Here is a 24,358-nt window from a genome sequence, read left to right as displayed (position 1 = left end):
GGGGGGGGGGGTGATTAGACTACTTGACCAAATAAAAACTTAACCTTTTCCCAATTTTAGTTCTTGACAGATTTTAACAATTTAGCACAAGTCAAGCAATCTTAACACAATTCAAGCAAGCATGCAATGAGTATATGAGTAGCGGAAAGTAAAGCATGCAACTTGCAAGAATGTAAAGGGAAGGGTTTGGAGAGTGCAAACGCAATAGGAGACACGAATGTTTTGTCGTGGTTCCGATAGGTGGTGCTATCGTACATCCACGTTGATGGAGACTTCAACCCACGAAGGGTAACGGCTGCGCGAGTCAATGGAGGGCTCCACCCACGAAGGGTCCACGAAGAAGCAACCTTGTCTATCCCACCATGGCCATCGCCCACGAAGGACTTGCCTCACTAGGGTAGATCTTCACGAAATAGGCGATGTCCTTGCCCTTAAAAACTCCTTGGTTCACTCCACAATCTTGTTGGAGGCTCCCAAGTGACACCTAACCAATCTAGAAGACACCACTCTCCAAAAGGTAATGGTGTGTTGATGATGAACTCCTTGCTCTTGTGCTTCAAATGATAGTCTCCCCAACACTCAACTCACTCTCATAGGATTGGATTTGGTGGAAAGATGATTTGAGTGGAAAGCAATTTGGGGAAGGCTAGAGATCAATATTCATATGGTTGGATTGGAATGTCTTTGCCTCAACACATGAGTAGGTGGCTCTCTCTTAAAAAAATGGGTAGTGGAAGTGTAGGCACGATCTGATGGCTTCCCTCACGAATGAGGAGAGGGTGGAGGGGTATATATAGCCTCCACACAAAATCTAACCGTTACACACATACCAAACTCGGTGGGACCGAATCAGAAAACTTGGTCGGACCGATTTAGTACATATGTGACCGTTAGGCAATTTCGGTGGGACCGACATGTCAACTTGGTGGGACCGATATCATTAGGGTTAGGGCATAACGTAATCTCGGTTGGACCGATTACTCAAACTCGGTTGGACCGACTTTGGTAATAAGCTAACAGAGAGTTGGTCAGGCAAACTCGGTGGGACTGATTCGCTCGTCTCGGTGGGACCGAAGCGTTACGAAAAGGAAACAGGGAGTTTGCATTGCAGACTTGGTGGGACCGATCGCTCATCTCGGTTAGACCGAAACGTTACGAAGGGAAACAGAAAGTTTACGACCCCATCTCGGTGAGACCGAGATCCCTATCGGTGAGACCGAAAAGACTAGGGTTTATGGCAGTGGCTATGTCAAATGAACTCGGTGGCGCTGGATGGATCAAATCGGTGGGGCCGAGTTTGACTTTTAGTTTGGGACATATGTGGATATGAGAAAGTGGTTGAGGGCTATGGAGCATATCACTAAGCATTTTGAGCAAGCAAGCCATTAAGCAACACCTCATCCCCTTTTAATAGTATTGGCTTTCCTATAGACTCAATGTGATCTTGGATCACTAAAATAGAAGATGTAGAGTCTTGGACTTTAAAGCTTGAGCCAATCTTTTGTCCTTAGCATTTTGAGGGGTCCACATTCCTTATCCATGCCATGCGAATCATTGAACTTTCCTGAAATATTTATCTTGAGATGGCATTAGTTCAATGAGTTATATGTTGTTAATCATTACCAAAACCACCTAGGGATAGTTGCACTTTCAGTTCGCTTTGGCCATCCGTCTGTGGGTGATACGCCGTGGAGTAGAGTAGCTTGGTGCCCGCGCTGGCGAAGAGTTCGCGCCAGAGAGCACTGGTGAAGACGCGATCGTGGTCGGAGACGATGGAGCTCGGGATGCCGTGTAGCTTGACGACATGATCCCAGAAAACCTTGGCCACTTGGGGGGCTTTGAAGGGGTGTCGAAGCGGAATGAAGTGCGCGGATTTGGTTAGTCTGTCCACGACCACCATGATGGAGTTGAAGCCCTCTGAGGACGGCAAGCCTTCCACGAAATCCATGGTGAGGTCGTGCCAGGGTGCTGATGACACTGGCAACGGCGCAAGCGTGACCGCCGGCTTGGTTTGCTCGTGCTTGGCGTACCAACAGACTTGGCACTGCCGCACATAGTACGTGACGTCGGCCTTCAAGCCCTCCCACACGAAGAGTTTCTTGATGCGCTGGTAGGTGGCTGTGGCACCGGAGTGGCCACCAATTGCGCTGTCATGCAGTGCACTGATGATCTTGGTGCGCAATGCCGTGTTCTTGCTGATCCACAAGCGCTCTTGCTTGCGGATGAGCCCTTTGTAGAGCTCGAACCCGTCGTCGTCGGGGCTGTGTATCGCGAGGCGCGCCAGGCGCTGTTGAGCATCCGCGTCCGTGGCGTAGGAGTTCGCCACTTCTTGGACCCACGCGGGCTGGCAGATAGAGAGCGCGTGGAGGTTCAGAGTTGCGCCCACGTGAGACAGAGCGTCAGCGGCTCCATTTTCGCTGCCGCGACGGTAGCGAAACTTGAACTGGAGCCCCACCAGCTTGGCCATGGTCTTGCGCTGCAGGTCGGCGGCGAGCTGCTTGTCCTGGAGGTTGCAGAGGCTCTTGTGATCCGTGATGATGGTGAACGGTCCCCGTTGCAAGTAGGCGCGCGACTTATCAACGGCCATCATGACGGCGATGAACTCCTTTTCGTACACCGATAGCCGTTGGTTTCGCACGCCCAACGCCTTGCTGAAGAACGCCACCGGGTGCCCTTCCTGAGCCAGCACCGCGCCGACGCCAGTGTCACGCGTCCGTCTCAATCGCGAACGGCCGTGCGAAGCCTGGGAGCGCGAGCACGGGCGCATTCACCATCGCACGCTTGAGGAGATCGAACGCCACAGGTGCCCGTTCCGTCCACTTGAAGCCCTTCTTGGTCAGCAAACTAGTCAGCGGCTTGGCGATGATGCCGTAGTGCGCGATGAACTTGCGGTAGTAGCCGGTGAGATCGAGGAAGCGCGAAGCTCGGTCGCAGTTGTCGGTGTAGGCCATGCCACCATTGCTTGTGTCTTCTCGGGGTCCGTGGCGACGCCATCCTTGGAAATGATGTGGCCGAGGTAGATGTTGTCCTGCACGAACGAACACTTGGACTCCTTGGCGTACAACTGGTGCTCCCGGAGCAAGGCGAGGACGAGGCAGAGGTGCTCCTCCAATGTCTCACTGAAGATCAAGATGTCATCGAGAAATATGATTACGAATTTACGCACGTACTTGGCGAAGATTGCATTCATCAGACACCGAAAGGTTGCCAGGGCATTCGTCAGCCCAAACGGCATACCTTGAAGTGAAAGTGGCCATGGTGCGTCTTGAACGCCGTCTTCTCCTCATCGCCGACACGCATGCGGATTTGGTGGTAACCGGCGCGGAGGTCGAGCTTGGAAAAGAAGGCTGCTCCGGCCAACTCGTCGAGCAATTCGTCAACGATTGGCAGTCAGTGGCGAAGCCACGTTGAGAGCAGTGTGGTCAATTGACCACACATGTTTTTGGCAAATTCTTTGTACACAAGTAGAAATCATGTAATTGTTTTTATAAAATTGGTGAAAATACATGTATTTGACATCACAGATTTGAAATGACATCACTGACTTCTGATCCTGGCACCGCCACTGTTGGCAGTGGAAATTTGTTCTTGACTGTGGCGTCGTTGAGCCGGCGATAATCGACGCAGAAATGCCAAGTGCCGTCCTTCTTGATGAGCAGCACGGGCGCGACGAAGGGGCTCATGCTGTGCTCAATGACGCCGGACTGGAGTATCTCCTGGACCTGACGCTCAATCTCGTCCTTCTGCAATGGCGAGTAGCGATACGGCCTCGAGTTGGCGGGGCGCGCGTCTTCCACCAGAGTGATGGCGTGATCGTAGCGGCGATGTGGCGGCAAGCCCTTGGGGTCAGCAAACACGTCGGTGAAGTCATTCAGAACACTCTGCACACTTGGCGGTACCTTGGTCGCGTGCGGCTCGGGTGCTCGGGGCAGGTCCAGAACAACCATATACCAAATGTCGTTGCCTGCTTGCCGTTTGCGCAATTGCTCGGGCTCGATTTCTTCCATCTTCTCGTTCTGCTTGGGTCGAACACCCTGCAGGGTGATCATGGCGCTGTGGTGCTCGAAGGTCAGCGTCTTCTCGAGCCAGTGACAGCTCATCGGGTTGAACTGCCCCAACCAGTCCATGCCGAGCACTCCGTCGTATGCCCCCAAGTCCAGTTGGCGCATATCGGTGGTGAAAGTGTGCCCCTGAATCCACCACTTCAGCCCTTGAACCATACTGTTGCAGGTCATGCGCTCTCCGTTGGCAACTCGAACCTCAACCACTGGAACGGGCATGGATGGTGCTTGCACGTGCTAGGCGAACGACTTGGAGACGAAGCTGTGCGTGCTCCTTGAGTCCACCAGAAGCAACATGACTTGATTGCCAACAAGCGCGTGCAGACAGATGGTGCGCGGTGACTCTGAACCGGCAACAGCGTGCGTGGAGAGCACACAACACTCTGTTGCGGGATCTTGTTCCGCTGGTGCGTTGAGCAGATCCAGGGCGTGAACTGCATCATCATTGAGCACCTCGCCGTAGTCCCCGACTTGAATTGTCAGGAGTTGAGTGGCCGACTTGCATCGATGTTCGCGGGAGTAGCGATCACCGCATTTGAAGCAGAGCCCGTTGGCACGCCGGTGCTCGCAGAGTTGCAGCTCGCGTGCCAGATCGTCGTTGGGCATTGCCGCGCCTCCTGGCCGTGGCGCCCCCACAGCCCGAGGAGGAAGTGGTGGGGGAGGAATGATCCGCGGTCGAGCACGTTGCGTGCCTGCCTCTTCCACGATCCGGGCTAGCACCGCAGCGCGTGTGATGCTGGACGACTCCTGGAGACGGACAGCAGCCGCAGATCATCCCGCAAGCCCGGCAGGAACTGGGTGATGAACAACTTGAGGTTGAGCGTCACGTCGAGGGCGAGCAGGTGATACATGTGAGCCTCAAACGCCGACCTGTACTCGGAGACGGTGCCGGTTTGACGGAGCTGCAGCAGCTTATGCATCTCCACTTCAAACTCGTCCGGTGCGAACTCGTTGATGATGGACGCGGTGAACTCCTCCCAGGTCGGTGATCGGTGCGTCTGGTGATACGCCTGGAACAAGTGCGCTGCGTGGCCGTCGATGTAGAGGGAGGCCGTGGTCACCCAGCTGTGCGACGGGACGTGGTACAGGTCGAAGTAGGCGATGCAGCGGTCGATCCAGAGGTTGGGCGCGTCGCCGTCGAAGTGGGGAAAATCGTGCTTGGGCGGCTTGACCGTATACTCCTCGTGCGACCCGTGGTGCGTGCCGCGGCCCGTCATGAACGCGGCCGTCTGGCTGGCGCCGGCGAACTGCAGCGGAGGCCACGTTGGCAGCAGAGGCGACCCGTTGTTGGCGAGGCGAACGGCGGGGCCCTGAGGACGAGGCCCGCGGGGGTGCTCCAGCGACAGCGACGTCACCGTGGAGGCCTGGGTGTCGCCATCGTGGTTGTCGGCGTCGTTTTGTTGGCGCTCGGCGGCGGTTGGTGATGGTGGTGGTTCGCGTTGCTGTCGCACCTCGCGATGTCGGCTTCGGTGAGGTCCAACTGCTTGCGGAGGTGCGCCAGACCGGAGGAGACTTGTGTGTCGAACGCGATCTGGGCCTCGCGGTGCTTGTCACCCGCGAGCTTGGTCTCGTCGAAGCGCGTCATGAGCGCCTGCAGCATCGTCTTGAGCTCTCCTGTGGACTTCGACATGGCGGTGATGATATGGTGAGTTTGAGCAGAGGGTTTGCTGGACGGCGCCGTCGCACTCGCTCCAAATCAGGCCAACCCCGCTGGGGATTTCGAGCGGATCTCGCCGGAGCAAGATCCACACCCGCAGCGGTGGATGTTACGGCGCCATCGAGAGAGTATGAGTGGCAGCGAAGAAAAAATTGGGTGGGGAAATGGTGGCTCTGATTACCAACTGTCACGAACTCAGTTGCTCAAGATCGGATCCGAGAGGGGAAGGGGATGAGATCGAGACTTGGAAGAGAAGCTTTCTTGCCAAGGAGGGGAGAGGTACAGATTAGGTGAGAGTTCAGAATCGTCATACAACTCGCATGCCTCGCCCACTGGCTACAGCTGGCTAAATACCCACGCTCCACTTGTGTTCCAGACTTACAGGTGGGTCCATGCCACATGGCAGAGGGGGTCCGCACCATCACGCGTCCACCACATCATCTCCTGGTGATGCCGGTGTGATAATTAGTGGACCGATTGATTGGGCAATTGGAGGGTTTCAGAGGATCTGCACTTGAATGTCTACTAAATTTTCTGAGAAAGTTCTCGAGCGATGCTATACATACATAGCTTTTGTCCGATTTAGCCAATAAAATTCACCCTTTATTGAAAAAAGCTTTTTTCCGATTTCCGTCCGACGCTACAATCAAGCCATTCATGCCTCTGACCAAAGTGTAGTACGCCGTTCGATTTCTTATTGTACTGAGTTCGGATCAGAGGTATTGTACTGTGGTAGTTTTGAAAATTTTGACTCAAAGAGAAATTGATTGTTAAATGTCAAGAATATGGCATTTATGATTTGTTTCAGTATTTACCTTCTTGTCACTACCGTGTCAACCTTTGGTAAATGCAACAGCAACAAAGCCTTTGGTAAATGCAGCGCTAAACAATGGAAATTATCACCCGTACTTTAATCAAAAGTGACAGTGTCAAAAATGGTCTTACATTTTGGGACGGTGGGAGTAGTATATATGAAAGAGGATAGGCACAGGCTGAAATAAAGCTGTACACTAGAATTATTGATTGTTTGACTTTGAGGAACTATTAGTTCACTAGTGTTAACCCTTCTCAGCTGGATAAAAGAATATGATGCACTTTTATTGTTCTAGCATTACGAAACACAATCTTGATAGACAAGTACTATAGAAAAATCCATCTCATAATGTGCCTTTTTTTAACTGGTCATAACTACATCTTATCTTATTAATTATTATGCCTTGGTGGAATTTATTTCTGGAATATGTTGACAGCTCAAATGTATCTTGTACAGTCGAAAATGGTTCTTTTGAAGGTGTCACACAGGAAGAAGATCAGAGTAGTCTATATAATTTTCTTTATCCAAGCAAAGAGCTACTTCCAGATGATAAGGAAATGAGTATATTTGATCATCTAGAGGAACTTCGTGCGAGGATATTTATATCAGTATTGGCTGTTGGAGCTTCAATAATTGGTTGTTTTGCTTTCTCCAAAGATATAATTAAGATTCTTGAAGCGCCTGTTAGTGTTCAGGGTGTCAGATTTTTGCAGCTCTCCCCTGGAGAATTTTTCTTTACAACATTGAAGGTGAACTGCTCTGCACTTAGTATTTTGTTGATATTATTCTTGTAGTTTTTTTAGATCATTAATAATATTCTTGGCTTTGAAGGTGAACCTTTAAGGCCAAGTCACATTTCTTATTTTAATGTTCTAGTAATATTGTATTGTGAAGTTATTCATGGTATACATAGTGTACAACTTGGGGACTTTGCCACGTGCATAAACATCTGCTACAATACAACGATATGAACTGAGCAATCCAAATAGGTCTTACCGTCTTTTTTCCGATAAAGTTGCTTTTATTAAATTAAAATGTAGCATCCATCGGATACAAAAGCATAATGTGTGACACCCGGCCTTTGCATGACTACGATGCACACAACCAACGCTAAGAGTCTCACAAAGTAAAAAAAGACAAAGACAAAGTTAAAGTCACATGAGATCGAAACTATGTTGTAAGAACGTCTAGTCGACTAGAAGGGGGTGGGTGAATAGGAGATTTTTAAGAAACTATTTGAAAAAACTATTTTTTTTGAAGAACAATGAACTAAACAGAACTGAAATATAACTGACTGAAGAAAACTAGAGTACGTAGTCAATTAGAACTAGAACAAAGTCATCAGAGTAGATAGCATGCACAACAACATAACAGAACATGTAAACAAGTCTAACGTAAAGACAGATACACTTCAGTACCAAAACTCTGAATATTAAACAGTGCGTAAGTAAATGGAGCGGAACAGATAAGTATTTAGTGACAGACTTCCAGAAGAGGGAGGATTAAATTCTTCAGAAGATATGGTAGAACCAGGGGTCCTACCGGACCTGCTCCGGAGGTTGTAGGGGAAGGATGGAGCGGGGCGAGGCGATGAGCGGGCGCGCCGGCGGCAGGGCTCCGTTGCGTCGGAGGGAGATGGCGGCGGCGGCTAGGGTTTGGTGGCGGCTAGGGTTCCGGCTCCTCTGGGAGCCGGGCAACAGGAATAATAATATTCTTATTGCTTGATCTCGAAAGTGTTTTACATCTAGTATTTATAACCTTAATACGAATAGCCTAAGATAACTTGTGGGCCAAGCCACCTAACTACTGCCCGGTGGGCCTCCTCCGGTTAAGCTAAACCGGTCATAACATCTCTCCCGGCCTGCACAAACAGCTCGTCGTCGAGCTGAAACTCTGGATAGTGTTGACGGAACTCCTCGCGCTGCTCCCAAGTGGCGTCCTCTGCCGGAAGTCCAGCCCACTGAATCAGCACGTACCACACGCCTCGACGTAGCTGGGCCTGCAAGACCTTCTCCGTTCCAGGAAGAAGACGTCCATCGACAGTCGGGGGAAGCGCGGAAGGGGCCGCGGGTGGCTCGCCACGGAAGGGCTTGAGCAGCCCCACATGGAAGACGTCGTGGATGCGAGCGCCCGCCGGAAGCTGAAGGCGGTAAGCCACCTTCCCAGGACAGCAAAGGGCCCGGCATAGCGAGGACCCAGCTTCTTCGCGCGGGGGTCTAGTGACTGCGTAGAGCGGTGAAGAAGATGCAGCCACACCCAATCGCCCACCGCGGACTCCGCCTCGCGATAATGACCGTCGTAGTAGTGTTTGTCCAACTGCTGGGCCTGAAGAAGGCGTTGTTGCACCTCCGCGAGCATCTCGTCGCGGCTGCGCAGAAGGTCCCCGGCCGCCTCGGTCCGAGCTGTGGATGAATCAACCGGAAGAATCGGCGGAGGCGGGCGGCCATAGACCACCTCAAAAGGCGTGGCGCGGAGTGATAGGAGGTGTTGTAGCAGTACTTCGCCCACGAGATCCAGTCTACCCATGCACGAGGACGATCACCTGTGACGCAACGCAAATACATGGCAATCACCTTGTTGACGACCTTGGACTGGCCATCCGTCTGAGGGTGGAAGGCCGTGCTCAGGCGGAGCTGCACGCCCGCCATCCTGAAGAGGTCGCGCCACACATGCCCCGTAAACACGGGGTCCCGATCACTGACGATCAAAGTGGGAAACCCGTGGAGGCGGACGATCCCGTCGAAGAAGGCCCGGGCCACGGACACCGCTGTATAAGGGTGACCGAGCGCGATGAAGTGAGCATACTTGGAGAAGCGGTCGACCACCGTGAGAATGACCAATTTGCCGCCCACCTTAGGCAGGCCCTCGATGAAGTCCATGGAGATATCCGCCCAGACCTGAGACGGCACCTCCAAGGGTTGGAGCAGACCAGCCGGCCGTAGCGTCTCCGTCTTGTTGCGCTGGCACGTCACACAAGACCGAACCCAGTCACGGACCAGGGCCCGATCACCAGGGATGTAGAAGTCGGCACGGAGACGATGGGGAGTTTTCTGCACACCCTCATGGCCCGCCGAGTGGGCCAGCAGCAGCACCTGGTGACGGAGATCGTCATGCGCCGGCACAAAGACCCGGTGCCCGTGGAGGAGCAGGCCGTCGGTGAAGCGCCAGGGCTCCTCCAAGTCGCCCGCAGCCAGCTGCTGCTGAAGGAGAAGGGCGTCGGCCGCGGTCGCTGTCGCCCGGCGAATGTCGGTGAAGAGGCCGAAGGTTGGCCCGGAGCGGATGCATAGCACCGCCCCCTCCGTGAGACAAAGCGTCGGCCACGGTGTTAAGACGACCGGGGCGATACTCGACAGAGAAGTCGAAGCCGAAGAGCTTGCTGATCCACTGGTGCTGCGGGACGGTCGATAGCCTCTGGTCCAGCAAGAACTTGAGGCTGTAGTGGTCCGTGCAAATTTGGAAAGACCGACCCCAAAGATAGGGCCGCCAGTGGCGCACCGCCTGCACCAATCCAATGAGCTCGCGCTCATACGCCGCGAGCTTAAGATGGCGCGGAGCAAAAGGCCGGCTGAAGAAAGCGAGAGGGCCTTCGCCCTGATGAAGCACGGCGCCGAACCCCGTGCCGGAGGCGTCGCAGTCCACCACGAACGGGCGGTCAAAATCTGGCATCTGAAGAACGGGTCCCGTCGTGAGGGCCCCCTTGAGGGCCTCGAATGCCGTCGTCGCCTCGTCGTCCCAAGCGAAAGCGTCACGGCGCAGCAAACGCGTGAGGGGCGACGCGATGAGGCCGAACTCCCGGATAAACTTCCGGTAGTAGCCCGCAAGGCCTAGAAAACCGCGAAGAGCCCGTGGCGACTGCGGCGTCGGCCAGGCGGCGACGGCCGCCACCTTGTCGGCATCCATGGCAACCCCGTCGGCCGAGATGACGTAGCCGAGGTAGGCGACTGACGGCGTACCGAACGAGCACTTCGAGCGCTTAAGATGAAGATGGTGCGCCTGAAGCTCGTTGAAGACGATGGTGACATGCTGAAGGTGCTCCGCCCAAGATGCACTGTAGATAAGAATGTCATCAAAGAAAATGAGTACAAACCGACGTAGGTAGGGCCGGAGGACGTCGTTCATCAGAGCCTGAAAGGTCGCCGGGGCGTTGGAGAGGCCGAAGGGCATCACCAAGAACTCGAAGTGGCCGTGGTGCGTCCGAAACGCCGTCTTGGCGATGTCGCCCGGGTGCATGCGCACCTGGTGGTACCCTGATCGGAGATCAAGCTTGGTGAAGAAGCGCGCCCCATGTAGCTCATCCGAGAGCTCATCAACCATCGGAATCGGAAACTTGTCCTTAAGTGTGAGAGCATTAAGGGCGCGGTAGTCGATGCAGAAGCGCCATGTGCCGTCCGACTTGCGGACGAGGAGGACCGGCGCGGTGAACGGCGAGGTGGAGATTCGGATGATGCCCGCAGCGAGCATCAGTGCGCACTGCCGCTCCAACTTGTCCTTCTGCAGCTGCGGGTAGCGGTAGGGACGAACGGCCACAAGTGTCGTGCCCGATAGAAGGTGAATACGGTGATCGTATGCCCGGGCTGGTGGAAGGCCCTGCGGCTCAGTGAAGAGGTCGCCGTGCCGTTGCAGAAGGTGATCCAATAGTGGATGCTCGGCCTCGGAGGTAGCCGCGGCCAACTGGAGCTGCGGCGCCACCTGGGGGGTGCCCCCAACGCCGTCCCACCGGATGCGGCGGCCCAGCCGCCAGAATGTCATCGTCAGAGCGTCGAAGTCCCAAAGGATGGGACCGAGGGTCCGCAGGAAGTCGACGCCAAGGATGAAGTCGAAACAGCCCAAGTCAATGCCCGCACATGTGATGGAGAAGTGTTCGTCGCCGATGGTGATGGGCACGTTCCGTGCGAGCCCATGGCACCAGAGACGATCGCCGTTGGCCACCGTGACCCAAAGCTGCTCCCCGCCCGTCGTCTGAAGCGCTAAACGACGCATGGTAGCCTCGGGCAGGAAGTTATGGGTGGAGCCTGTATCCACCAAGGCCACCAAGCGATCGCCGTGGATCATCACCGGCAAAAGCATGGTCCGCTCATTGCGGATGCCAGCGAGCGCATGGAGAGAGACCACGAGTGCCGTCGCCGGGACGACGGCGGGTGCGGCCTTCGCAACCGCTGGGGGAGGCAGTGCGTCGGCCCCGTCGGTGAGGGTGTCCTCCTTGATGTAGTCGGCCGTCTCCAAGTAGAAGAGGCGAGGGCAGACATGGCTCGGCGTATAGGGCTCGTCGCAGTTAAAGCAGAGGCCCTGGCGCCGCCGCTCCATCTGCTCCGCCGGAAAGAGCCGACGGAAGGGCCGCGTCGCAGTCGGGGTGGTAGTCGTCGGAGCGGCCGGGGGTGGCCGACCCGGCGCCGGGCCTGCCAGGTTGCCTGTCGACCTCCTCGAACCGGGGCTGCCTGCTGCATAGCCTGGGCGCGACACTCGAAGGCGCGGGCGTAGGACATGGCCGTCTGGAGATCCTGAGGTCCGCGAAGCTCCACGTCCACGCGGATGTGATCCGGAAGGCCACCGATGAAGAGGTCGGCCCGCTGCTGCGCCGTCACGCCCGAAGCGTGGCATGCCAGGGCCTGGAAGCGGTCGGCGAAGTCCTGCACCGTGGAGATGAAGGGAAGGCGACCGAGCTCCGCCAAGCGGCTCCCGCGAACCGGAGGCCCAAAGCGAAGGAGGCAGAGTTCGCGGAAGCGCTCCCAAAGGGGCATGCCGCCCTTGTCCTGCTCGAGGGCGTAATACCACGTCTGTGCCGCGCCGCGGAGGTGGTAGGAGGCGAGCCAGGTACGCTCCGATGCGAGGGTTCGCTGCCCGGGAAAGAACTGGTCGCACTGGTTGAGCCAGTTGAGGGGGTCCTTCGTGCCATCATAGGTGGCGAAGTCGATTTTGGCGAACCACGGCGGTGTCTGTGCCGGAGCGCCGTGTCGAACCGGCTCGGAGGAGCGGAGCAGGGCGGCAGGTGGTGCCTGGTCGGGGTACTCCGGGTAGCGACCTGTGGAGCCGGATGGCCCGCCAAACTGCGGGAACGGGGTCGGCTGATCGGACGTCGCGGTGTAGACCGGCGGTGGTGAAGATCCAGCCGCCCACGCTGGTATTGGCGACGGAGAGGGCGGGAACCGGACTTGGTTGATGGGCAGGCCGGCCTGCGAAGGCGTCCCCGAGCTAGGCAGGGGTGGCGCGGGAGGCTGCATCGGCGGCGATGGGGTGTGGATGGGCGCGCCGAGTGCTGTTGTAGTCATGGTTGGCCACTGCGGCCAGAGCGGGCCCGCGGCCGGTTGGGGAGGAAGCAGCAGCGGTGATGGCGGCCCGCTGGAAGCTGCTGCAACGGAAAGCCGCCGCCCGCGGCGACGCCCTGGGACGGCCATGGCAGCGCGGGGTGGCCGTAGGCGGCGATCGGCGCAGCCGGCGGTGGAGCGTAGGGCCCCGCCATGTGCAGCTGGAGGCCCTGGACTGCCGTCATTAGGTGCTGCAACGCGGTGGTCATTTGCTCCGGCGTGAAGACGACGGTCGGCAGTGGCGCGGGGGTGACTGGAGCCGGCGGCGTTGGGGCACCCGCGGTGGCGCTCGGCCCCGGCAGCGTCGAAGCTCTGTTGGTCGTCAAGGGGGGGGGGGCGGACAGCGAGGCGATGGTGCCGGAAGGCAGCGACGGCATGGATGATGGAGAAGACATGACCGAACCAGTCTCTGGATAGCAAATTGGTAGAACCAGGGGTCCTACCGGACCTGCTCCGGAGGTTGTAGGGGAAGGATGGAGTGGGGAGAGGCGATGAGCGGGCGCGCCGTCGCGTCGGAGGGAGATGGCGGCGGCGGCTAGGGTTTGGTGGCGGCTAGGGTTCCGGCTCCTCTGGGAGCCGGGCAACAGGAATAATAATATTCTTATTGCTTGATCTCAAAAGTGTTTTACATCTAATATTTATAACCTTAATACGAATAGCCTAAGATAACTTGTGGGCCAAGCCACCTAACTACTGCCCGGTGGGCCTCCTCCGGTTATAAGCTAAACCGGTCATAACAAGATACAAATTATTTAAAGTAAACAACAACAACAACAACAACAACAAAGCCTTTAGCCCCAAACAAGTTGGGTAGGCTAGAGCTGAAACACATAAGATCTCGCAACCAACTCTTGGTTCTGGCACATGGATAGTTAACTTTCACTTGAGCACCTTTGTCCATGGCTAGTTCTTTGGTGATATTCCAGTCATTCAGATCTCTCTTTACGGACTCATAATATGTCAAGTTTGGTCTACCTTGACCTTGACATTATCAGCACGCTTTAGCCGTTCGCTATGCACTGGAGCTTCTGGAGGCCTGTGCTGAATATGCCAAACCATCTCAGAAGATGCTGGACAAGCTTCTCTACAATTGGTCCTACCCCAACTATAAAGTAAATAGAGATGAATAATATAGAACCAGTAGCTCGGTGAAGACAAGAATTTGTTGCCCCAGTTCGAGTTGCTATGACAAATACAAGAAGACCAATGTCTGGTTGGAAGGCTGAGATGTAACTTAGAAGACCAATGTCTTCACCCTATTCTCTTTGAGCTAAGATCATTTAGACCTCGCTCAATCACTCATGGTATCTTCAAGATAGATCTGGACTTTCACATACTTGTTCTTCGGGATTCCACAATCACTTGGATTTCAGAACCGACACCTATCCGTCTTGAAGATCACAGTCTTCAATAGTAACAAGTCTTCAACGAATTCGAACAGGTTCTTCAGTGATGCTCAATCACTTTGGCTATTAGGCATTGGTATTTTCCTTAGGATTCACTCAAAGGCTTAGGGAGGATGGGTTGCTCAGACAACACTTGTCTAAATTTCACACGGAGCAGCCAACCAACTTATGGTGAAGGATGGGGGCTATTTATAATTGAGGCCGCAACTCGAGGGCCGATGTGATTGCTGGACAGAACGCACCCACAGACGTGTTATCGCCAGCTGGCACAACAGTCGAAAATTTGAACTCTCAAATTTCTCACGATAAGGGAACCAAACAGCTGGTTTCCTAATTCCTCAGCGAGGACTTTGACTAAGATGTGCCAAAGAATATCATCTCGCTGTTATGGCGCTGCTAGAAGGAGGGCGCAAGAGGGCCGGCCGGGGGCCTTTCTGCCCACGGCCGGGCAAGAGGGAAGGGATTTCCTTCTTAATTCTTGCTTGATTAGATTGATACATCTCCTCTCTTTATATAGCGAGGTTTACTTGACTCCCAAGCAAGGCTTACTTGACCCCTAAGCAAGCGACCCTTATCTCTAATTAACCCTAAGACTAATGGACCCATTAGGCTCATTACGTACTCTAACACTCGCACACCAAAGAAAACATCCTGCACTCAAAAATATTTCCGAAATCTTCAGTTGGAATAGGTTGTGATTGAGCACACTTTGTAAGTAATGTCTTCCTAACACCTGGACCCCCTTGACCGTATGGTTTGCCCTATGACTCAGAAAGGAATAAAAAGAACTAGTAAAGAGCTAAGTCTTCACACTTCAGTTCCTCGGCTAATTCTTCTAAAGGGTGCACCGAAACCTTTAAATGTTTCCTTCACATTTTTAGCGGTCACTATCATTGGTTAAACCAAATCTTCAGGGACTTTCACCTATGTATACTCACAAACACATTAGGCCCTTAACCACTTTTGTCGTCAATACTCTAAAACCACAAAGGGGCACTGGATGCACTTACATATGCCTATGTCGGGGGTGGTGGAGGCCTATCCGGAGACTATGCTGTCACGTATGTTGGGGTAAAAACCTCCCTGGGTACCTGGGCACTTGCTCATACTGTGTACAAACCTCCATGAACAGTGGTCGGTACTCCATTCGATGTAGCATAGACCACCTAGAAAGCAAGTGCCCCCTTTCGATACTCCATTCGGTGTAGCACATACAATGGGAGATAACCTGCATGGGAGAAGAGTTTTTATCATTAAAACCATATAATTTCTACATAGCCAAAGCGATCATAGTAAGGCAAACGCTCCCAACCTTATTAGTGTACAAAACATTTTGGGTATGCCGTCGAGCCAGTGACCGTTGTTGACAGATACAAATTTGGTGCTATTTGGATTACTGACCATGTAGAATGCGCGAACTTGCAGTGAAAGAAGAGGTGTTTGATTGTCTCGCAAGAGCAGAAAAACTACACTTCTTGCTTCCTTGCGAGTTGTGATGAGCGAGGTTGTCCTTAGCCAGCACAACACCTCTGCAAAGGTACCACGTGAAAATCTTAACTTTTAGCGGTATCTTGGACTCCAGATTTGTTTATTATTGTCCACTGGAATCTCCGAGTGTGCTATGAGGGTGAAAGCACACGGTACATAGAGTCGACCATAGAGGACCCATGTTTTGTAAGATTCCAGCGAAACTCATCCCGGCCTTGTTCAGGATTATCGCATCCAACTAAGATAGTAGATGTTGCCATGACACGAGGCGGGGGCCGATCAGGGCCGATCAAATCCTTCGCAAAGGATACATCCAGAGGGGAGGAGCTCGGAACTTGTGCAAGAGTATCATTCTTATCGTGAGCAATGCAGTACAAAGCTAGATATTGTTCTTGAAGCGTGGCGTTTCCTAGCCACTTGTCCTCCCAGAATCAAATCTCTGAGCTGTCTTTTATTGCGAAGGTACCAAAGCGAAAAAGGTGTTCTTTTGCCGCCATCAGTCCTGCCCAAAAATGCAAACCCATAGGCTTCCAGCATGCCTGAGACACAACCTTTGGGCCTAAGTACTTGTTATGAAAGATGGTTGGCCAGACACCATCCTTGGTAAGAAGCTTGTACAACTATTTACGAGGGCATTTTTTTGACCTGGTGGTCCTGTATACCTAGTCCTCCCTGATCTTTTTGTCGACAAACCACACTCCATTCAGTTAGCCTATATTTTGTCTTTTGACTATCCCCCTGCTAAAAGAATCTGGATCTGTAGTAATCCAACCTCCCCAGGACCCCTTTTTGAGAGTTGAAAAAATGAGAGCATATAGAGAACCGTGTTTGTGACAACAAAATTGATCAAGACAAGTTGTCCTCCACCAGAGACCAACTTGCCTTTCCAACTGCTTGATCATTTCTCTATGCGCTCTTCGACATGTTTTAGTGAGGCGTCAATAATGAATCGGAATTCCCAAGTATCTAATAGGGAATTGACCTTGTGCACAACCGAACGGGTCGACGTTTGTGTAGCAGTCTCATTGACTTCTTCAGAACGGAATAATTTGCTTTTATGGAAATTGATTTTCAGACCTGACATATGCTCAAAAGCTGAAAGCAAAAGTTCCAGGTTTGTAGCCTTTCCGAGGTCAAGTTCCATTAAAGGATCGTGTCATCGGCGTATTGCAGAATTGAGAGGCCCCCATCCACAAGGTGTGGCACTACCCCTGCAATTTGGTCGTCCTGTTTGGCACGTTTGATCAAAATAGCCAACATTTCTGCAACAATGTTGAATAGCATTGGACACAAAGGGTCGCCCTGACATAGTCCCTTTTTTGTCTGGAAGTAATGGCGACATCATCATTGACTTTTATAGCCACACTACGTCTAGTGATGAAATTATCAACATACTAGCACACTATCACCAACAGTCTCTTGCATAGAATATGAAAATCTTCACTCGCATGGTTGGGAAGATAAATTTGAATTTCACTTCTGGGGGCACATTTTCACATATTTTACAATCAGAATGCGAAGATGCAACAAACCAGATTGTCCTATGTGCCTTTACGAAAGCACTTGATAAATATCTCGGATTGACAGAGCTATTTGCACAGAAGTTTCTTGATGCTGAGTGTGGTAGGCACTAGTAGCAAGGTTTCTGAGAAGGAAAGGGATGTAAATCTTAAAAATGTGTAATATTTTCACATCAGTAAAATACACTGGTATATTTTTTTTCAAATCAATTTATTAGTTGCTATGGTTTAGTGATTGATACTACACTCACAAATTTAATTCTAGAAACTACTGCATGATATTGCTAGCTAGTGATGCAAACTTACATAAGAACATGTGAGTAACTCAAATGTTAGTACATAGGATTGTACATGTGACTGCAGCAATGCAATAAATGTGCATTCTTCTATCCTTGAAAAAGGTGGCTAACTATGCAAGGCACAAACTACTACACATACCAGTCTATAAACTGCTCCAAAGACCGCTGGATTTCATATTGGTTATTAATCTATATGAGAAACAGTAATATGTATGTTACTCCTTGTCTATCCGATTTTAATCAGCATGCACCCTTCTTCCATGGTTATATGTCAAAGCAAATTAAGTAACGCTTTTCTTTATTATTTTTGATATTCTTCAGGTCTCTGGTTATTGTGGCCTCCTAATCGGAAGTCCTATAATTTTGTACGAGATCATAGCATTTGTTCTCCCTGGTTTAACCAAGGATGAGCGGAAATTCCTAGGGCCCATTGTTTTGGGTTCTTCAGTTCTGTTCTACCTTGGCATTTTATTCTCCTACACTGTTCTTGCTCCAGCAGCATTGAACTTCTTCGTGAATTATGCCGAAGGAGCGGTTGAATCGATATGGTCAATAGACCAGTACTTTGAGTTCGTACTTGTGCTTCTGTTCAGCACAGGATTATCCTTTCAGGTAAACATGGCCTCTATGCTTAGAACATGATATTAAGTTGGGTGTTGGAAAGTGTTCCTTTGCTTACAATTGTACCAAAATTAAACATTGGATCATGTAATGTTCTGTCTAAGTTTATGTACACGGATGTTCATGTGGCAGACATTGCTGAGAATCCACTTCATTGTAGGTTTGCTATGTTGTTGCAAGGGCTTTAAAATGGTAGGTGTCATTTATGAAGACACTGGATTTCGTAACCACAAATAGGTTGTGTTGGATTAAGTCTGTATGTTCCCCGCAAAAAAGAAGAAAGGATTAAGTCTGTATGTGCAGACAAAGTTATACCTGTCAAGAAAGTTCTCCAGCAGATCTAGTTTGTCATTTGTGTTTTGAGTTTGAGAATAGGGTTTAGGGTTTTCCGTGGGGCAAAGCCTCTCCACGTCTTTCTATATATATAACAATCAGCATACAATTACATACGTACAACGGTACGTGTACATGACATACTAGACCTATTTTAACACTCCCCCTCAATCTGAACTTCTACTCTGTACAAGGTTTAGATTGGTACTAAAACGGTCTAGCATCTGTCTGGTGGCTGGTTTAGTAAACACATCAGCCAGCTGATCGTTAGAAGAAATAAATCTGACCTCGAGAGCTCCAGAAGCAACACGCTCACGTACAAAGTGAAAATCAATCTCGATGTGCTTGGTACGTGCATGGAAAACTGGGTTGGCAGTCAGATATGTGGCCCCTAAGTTATCACACCAGAGAACCGGAACACGCTGCTGAGACACTCCAAGCTCTTTGAGTAGTGACTCTACCCAGATGGCTTCAGTAGCTCCATTCGCCAAGGCTTTGTACTCGGCCTCTATGCTCGATCTCGACACTGTCGGTTGTTTCTTCGAACTCCAGGAAATGAGATTCGGTCCAACGAATATGGCGAAACCTCCAGTTGATCGGCGATCATCCGGACAACCTGCCCAATCTGCATCAGTGAAGATACTAATGCTAGTAGAGACAGCCTTACGAAATTTCAGCCCTGTGTGCAACGTTCCTTTCACATAGCGTAAAATCCGCTTAACTGCTTCCCAGTGAGCATCAATGGGCTGCGAGAGAAACTGACACACCTTGTTCACGGCAAATGAAATATCCGGACGGGTGAGTGTTAAGTACTGCAGTCCACCAACAACACTACGATACCGGAAAGAATCATCGATACTGAGAGGCCGTCCAGACACTCGTGCAAGCTGCTCGGAAGTAGACAACGGTGTGGAAGTAGGCTTACAATTCTCCATGCTCACACGGTGTAAAAGATCCAAGGCATACTTCCGTTGAGTCAATGTCATCCCCCCGGAATTGTAGGACGCTTCCAAACCAAGAAAATACTCCAACGGCCCAAGGTCCTTGATAGGGAAACTGGCAGCGAGGGCGTGAACAAGGCCATCAACCGCGCGTGGAGAAGATCCAGCAATGACAATGTCATCCACATAGACAAGCATATAGATCTGAACATCACGATAGCGGAAGTAAAACAGAGATGTATCTGCTTTGGAGGAGGCAAAGCCCAAAGCGAGAAGACGAGCACTGAGCCGAGCGTACCATGCACGAGGGGACTGCTTAAGTCCATAGAGTGCGCGCTGAAGCTTGCACACATGCGAGGGAAAATGAGCATCCTCGAAACCAGGTGGCTGCTGCATATGGACGTCCTCGGAGAGATACCCATGAAGGAAAGCATTGCTGACATCAATCTGCCGAAGACTCCAGCCGCGAGAAACAGCCAAGGCAAGAACCAAACGAACAGTGGCCGGCTTGACAACCGGACTGAAGATATCACCATAGTCAATACCAAGCTGCTGTGTGAAACCTCGGGCAACCAGACGAGCTTTGTACTTATCAACAGTACCATCCGGACGGTGCTTGGTCTTGAAGATCCATTTGCTCCCGACAACATTGACACCGCGCGGCTTAGGCACAAGAACCCAAGTCTTGTTGTGATGCAAAGCAGTGAGTTCATCAATCATCGCGGTACGCCAGGCAGTCTCACGGAGAGCGTCACGATGAGAGACGGGCACTGCAAGAAACGCTCGGCGACGGGGATCATAGCGGATAGTCCCGTCAGTAGGAACAAGGGCACGCTGAGTATGATCACGGGTGCAGGTAACCATGGTGTGTGCAGGGGCAGCTGGGGGCGTCGCGGTCGAGGGAGCTGAACTCCCCTCAACAGAGGGCGACGCGAGCTGCGGTGGCGATGACGGGGCCGCATCCTCGAGTACCGGGGTGGGGGACACCGCGTCACCGCGCGGCAAGAAGACCTCGGAGGAACTGGGCGAGGCGGTCGGGCCCGTGGACGGGCCGGGCGAGCCGGGCGCGGCTGTAGCTGATGGGCCAGCCAGGCCGGGGGAGGCGGCGACTGAGCCTGGCGACGCAGGAGCCGAGCCAGGCGATGCGGGAGCCGAGCGGGGGGACGTGCATGGCCCATGCACGTCGATCGCCGAGGAGGGCTGGACATCAGCCACGTGGGGGCGGTGCACGTTGGACGCCGGAGCCGAAGAATCCTGCACAGAAGCAACAGGGCCTGGGACAGGCGTGTCAGTAGACAAATAGGACAAGTCGTATTTGCGCATATGGTCACCCGTAGCCGGTCCAGTGGGAGGAAAAGAGAGAACATCAGCCAAGGAAGAGACATCGATGTTGACCCCAGGGGTGGCATAGGGAAAAACAGACTCGTCGAAAACCACATCACGGGAGATGTAGATACGTCCCGTGGAACGATCAAGACACTTGTAGCCCTTATGCATCGGACTATAGCCCAAGAAAACACACATTGTTGATCGGAAAGCAAGTTTGTGTGTATTATATTTGCGCAAACTAGGCCAGCAGGCGCATCCAAAAGTGCGAAGAAAGTTATAATCTGGGTGCACCTTAAGGAGACGGCAGATGGGTGTATCGTGTTGAAGAACAGGTGTGGGCATGCGATTAATAAAGTAGCATGCCGTAAGGAATGCCTCATCCCAAAAACGCAATGGGAGAGAAGAATGAGCCAGCAAAGCAAGACCTGTTTCAACAAGATGACGGTGTTTGCGTTCAGCAATGCCGTTCTGCTGAGACGTGTGTGGGCACGACACACGATGAGAGATGCCAGTGCGTTGGAAATAACGATGCAACCGGTGATACTCACCACCCCAGTCGGACTGAACGGCTAGGATTTTAGTGTGGAGAAGACGCTCAACATGGGCCTGAAAGGCATAAAATACTTGCTCAACGTCAGACTTATGTTTAAGAAGATAAATCCAAGAGAAACGAGAGTAATCGTCAACAAAGCTCACATAATATTTATAACCTCCGGAAGAAGCAATAGCTGGCCCCCAAACATCCGAATGAATTAACTCAAGAGGCATAGTGGAAACATGATGTGATAAATTATAAGGCAATTGTCGACTTTTGGCACGCTGACAAGAATCACACACGGAAGTCTGACGTTCAGAAGAACACACTAAATCATTATTCCTAACAACGTGTTGAACAATATTATTCGAGGGATGACCGAGACGCTGGTGCCACTGGGACGGGGTGGTCTTGACGCTGAGGGACGCTTGGCGGGTGGAGGATGACGACGCGCGACCAAACGGTATGGGGTAGAGGCCACCATGACATCTACCGTGAAGAAGGATTTTCTTCGTGGCCGTGTCCTTGACAAGGAAAAAGAAACGGTGAAATTCCACAAAAACATCATTATCAAGGACGAGACGATAAACTAAGAGAAGATGTTGATGAATGTGTGGTAGACGAAGAATATTGCGCAAACGAAAAGATGAACCGGGTATAGTGGAATGACCAATATGCGAAATAGACAAACCTGCACCATTTGCCACTTGCACTTGATCCTTCCCGCCGTAGCGCTCGTGGAAGTGCAGACGATCAAGATCATTCGTCAGGTGGTCCGTCGCACCGGTGTCCAGGATCCAGTGCGGTGGCTCATGGGAGGAGGATGTGGACGCAGAGTTGGCGGCGCGGTGGTCATGATCATAGCGGCTGCGACAGTCGCCGGCCTCATGACCCCAATTCTTGCATATCTGGCACCGGGGACGCCAGCGGCGGTTGCGACCACCACCGTTGCCACCTCCGTTTCCTCCTCCATTGCGGCTATTGCCGCCGTTGTTGTTACGACCAGAGGCGTTGCCCTGGTTGTTGCCGTAGCCGCCCGAGCTGGGCGGGAGGGAACCGGCGGAGGGGCGGCCACCGCTCTGGCGGCCAGAATCGGCGGCTCGGCCGGAAGTGGTGTTGTAGACCGGCCGAGACGCGGCGTTGGCGGAGGACTGCCAATCCTCGTGCTCGGACTGCTGCTACTGAAGGGCCTCGTAGTGGAGAACGCTGGAGTAGAACGCGGGAAGCGTGATTGGCACGCCCGCGAAGTTCATGGAGGCGGCGATGGGGTTGAACGCCGAGCCGAGCCCGGTCAGCATATAGTCGATGATCTCATCATCACGAAGAGGAGAGCCGGCGGCGGCCATCTAGTCAGCGAGGGCCTTGACCTTCTGCATGTACTCGCCGGCGGGACGATCTCCCTTGCGCAGCGCCTGAATCTGGCGCCGGAGGTTGCGCACGCCGGCGCTGTTCTCGGCGGCGAACATGGTGTGCACGGCCGCCCAGGCGGCGGCGGCCGACCTGCAGCCGATGAGCTGCGCGGAGATCTCCACGCTCATCGAACCAAGGAGATGCCCGAGAACCTTCTGATCCAGCGTCCACCATTGCTCGTAGTCGGGGTTGGACACGGTGTGGGCGGCATCGCCGGTGCCTGTCGTCACGGTCGGCGCCGGCGCGGTGGCCGAGCCATCGAGGAAACCGTGGAGGCGCACTCCGGCGAAGTTGGGGAGGGCAAGTGCCCTCCAGAGCATGAAGTTGCTGCGGTCAAGCGAGACCGCGATGGGCGGAAGCACGGGTGTGGGAGCCGTCGCGGCAGGTGGGGCGATGACAGGGAAGATCGGGACGAGCGCGGAGGGAGTGGTGAGCGTGAGCGCGGAGGAGGGAGTCACCGTGGATGCCGGCGCGGTGGACATCGCGGCGGCCGCGAAGAAGCTGCGGCGGCGGCGGTGGCGGCGGCGGTGGGAGGAGAGGCGGCGGCGGTTAGGGTAGGCTCTGATACCAAGTTTGAGAATAGGGTTTAGGGTTTTTCGTGGGGCAAAGCCTCTCCACGTCTTTCTATATATATAACAATCAGCATACAATTACATACGTACAACGGTACGTGTACATGACATACTAGACCTATTTTAACATTTTGGACCTTCTTGTCATGAGTGATCATGTGGACCACTTCATGAACAATTAGAAATTATATTGTTACTCCCTCCGTTCTAAAATACTTGTCGTGGTTTTTTCAAATTAATCATGTATGCTCCAGTCAGCAGCTGAATCTTGATAACTGGAGTTGGCACTCGTGCATGTCTGAGTAAATCGTTATCTGATTATCAAAATGAGCTGGTGGTTTGCCTTTCCTTCCTTTGATAAGCAAATGGTACTATCATAGACCTGCACAGCAAATAGTACTATCATAGCTTGCTATCCATGTGCCAGAACCATGAGTTGGTCGCGAGATCTTATGGTTTCACCTCTAGCCTACCCCAGCTTGTTTGGAATTAAGGGCTTTGTTGTTGCTGCTGTTGTTGCTGTTGTTGTTGTTGTTGTTGTTGTAATATATAGGAGAAATATAATGAATTTCCATGCTACTCTTTTCCAGGTTCCTGTGATCCAGCTGTTGCTGGGGCAAGTTGGACTGGTTTCCAGCGAACAAATGCTTTCAATCTGGAGGTATGTTGTTGTTGGTGCGGTGGTTGCTGCGGCTGTGCTTACGCCCTCGACTGATCCCTTGACTCAGATGCTTTTGGCGGGTCCACTGCTTGGTCTGTACTTGGGTGGTGCGTGGATGGTCAGGCTAACTGGGCGCTAACTGCAACAAGCGTTGTAGTGATTGGGTATTGTGTGTTAGTGTACTAGAAATCATAGCCGTGTTGATTGGTCCGAGTGGTCACCGTCCCCCACTGTAACACAGTCTTGTATAAAATTAACTCGGCTGCTTCTCATCTACGAGCACATTATTTGGCCCTCTTTCTCAATACGTGGAGGCCATCTGTGAAGCCAGTATGACTATACCTTGCCGAAGTATTTGCAACTCTATTCTGACTATGAAGAGTATCTTGCTGAAGCATTTGCAACTTTA

General features: G+C 52.5%; 1 protein-coding gene across 1 annotated transcript in view; it reads left to right on the top strand.

Moving 5' to 3' along the window:
• Nucleotides 1-24,358, top strand: part of LOC119275960 (sec-independent protein translocase protein TATC, chloroplastic-like) — a 26,420-nt gene extending 2,062 nt beyond the window's left edge. The window contains exons 2-4 of the mRNA XM_037556894.1: nucleotides 6,989-7,281; nucleotides 17,869-18,159; nucleotides 23,879-24,358. Coding sequence (XP_037412791.1) covers nucleotides 6,989-7,281; nucleotides 17,869-18,159; nucleotides 23,879-24,088 — 794 coding nt within the window. The 3' untranslated portion in view covers nucleotides 24,089-24,358. The remainder of the gene's footprint in view (nucleotides 1-6,988; nucleotides 7,282-17,868; nucleotides 18,160-23,878) is intronic.

Source organism: Triticum dicoccoides, chromosome 3B (assembly GCF_002162155.2).
Source record: "Triticum dicoccoides isolate Atlit2015 ecotype Zavitan chromosome 3B, WEW_v2.0, whole genome shotgun sequence".
NCBI classification, from domain to species: domain Eukaryota; kingdom Viridiplantae; phylum Streptophyta; class Magnoliopsida; order Poales; family Poaceae; genus Triticum; species Triticum dicoccoides.
Note: the sequence above shows the minus strand (reverse complement) of the source record. Positions and strands in the feature narration are given on the sequence as shown.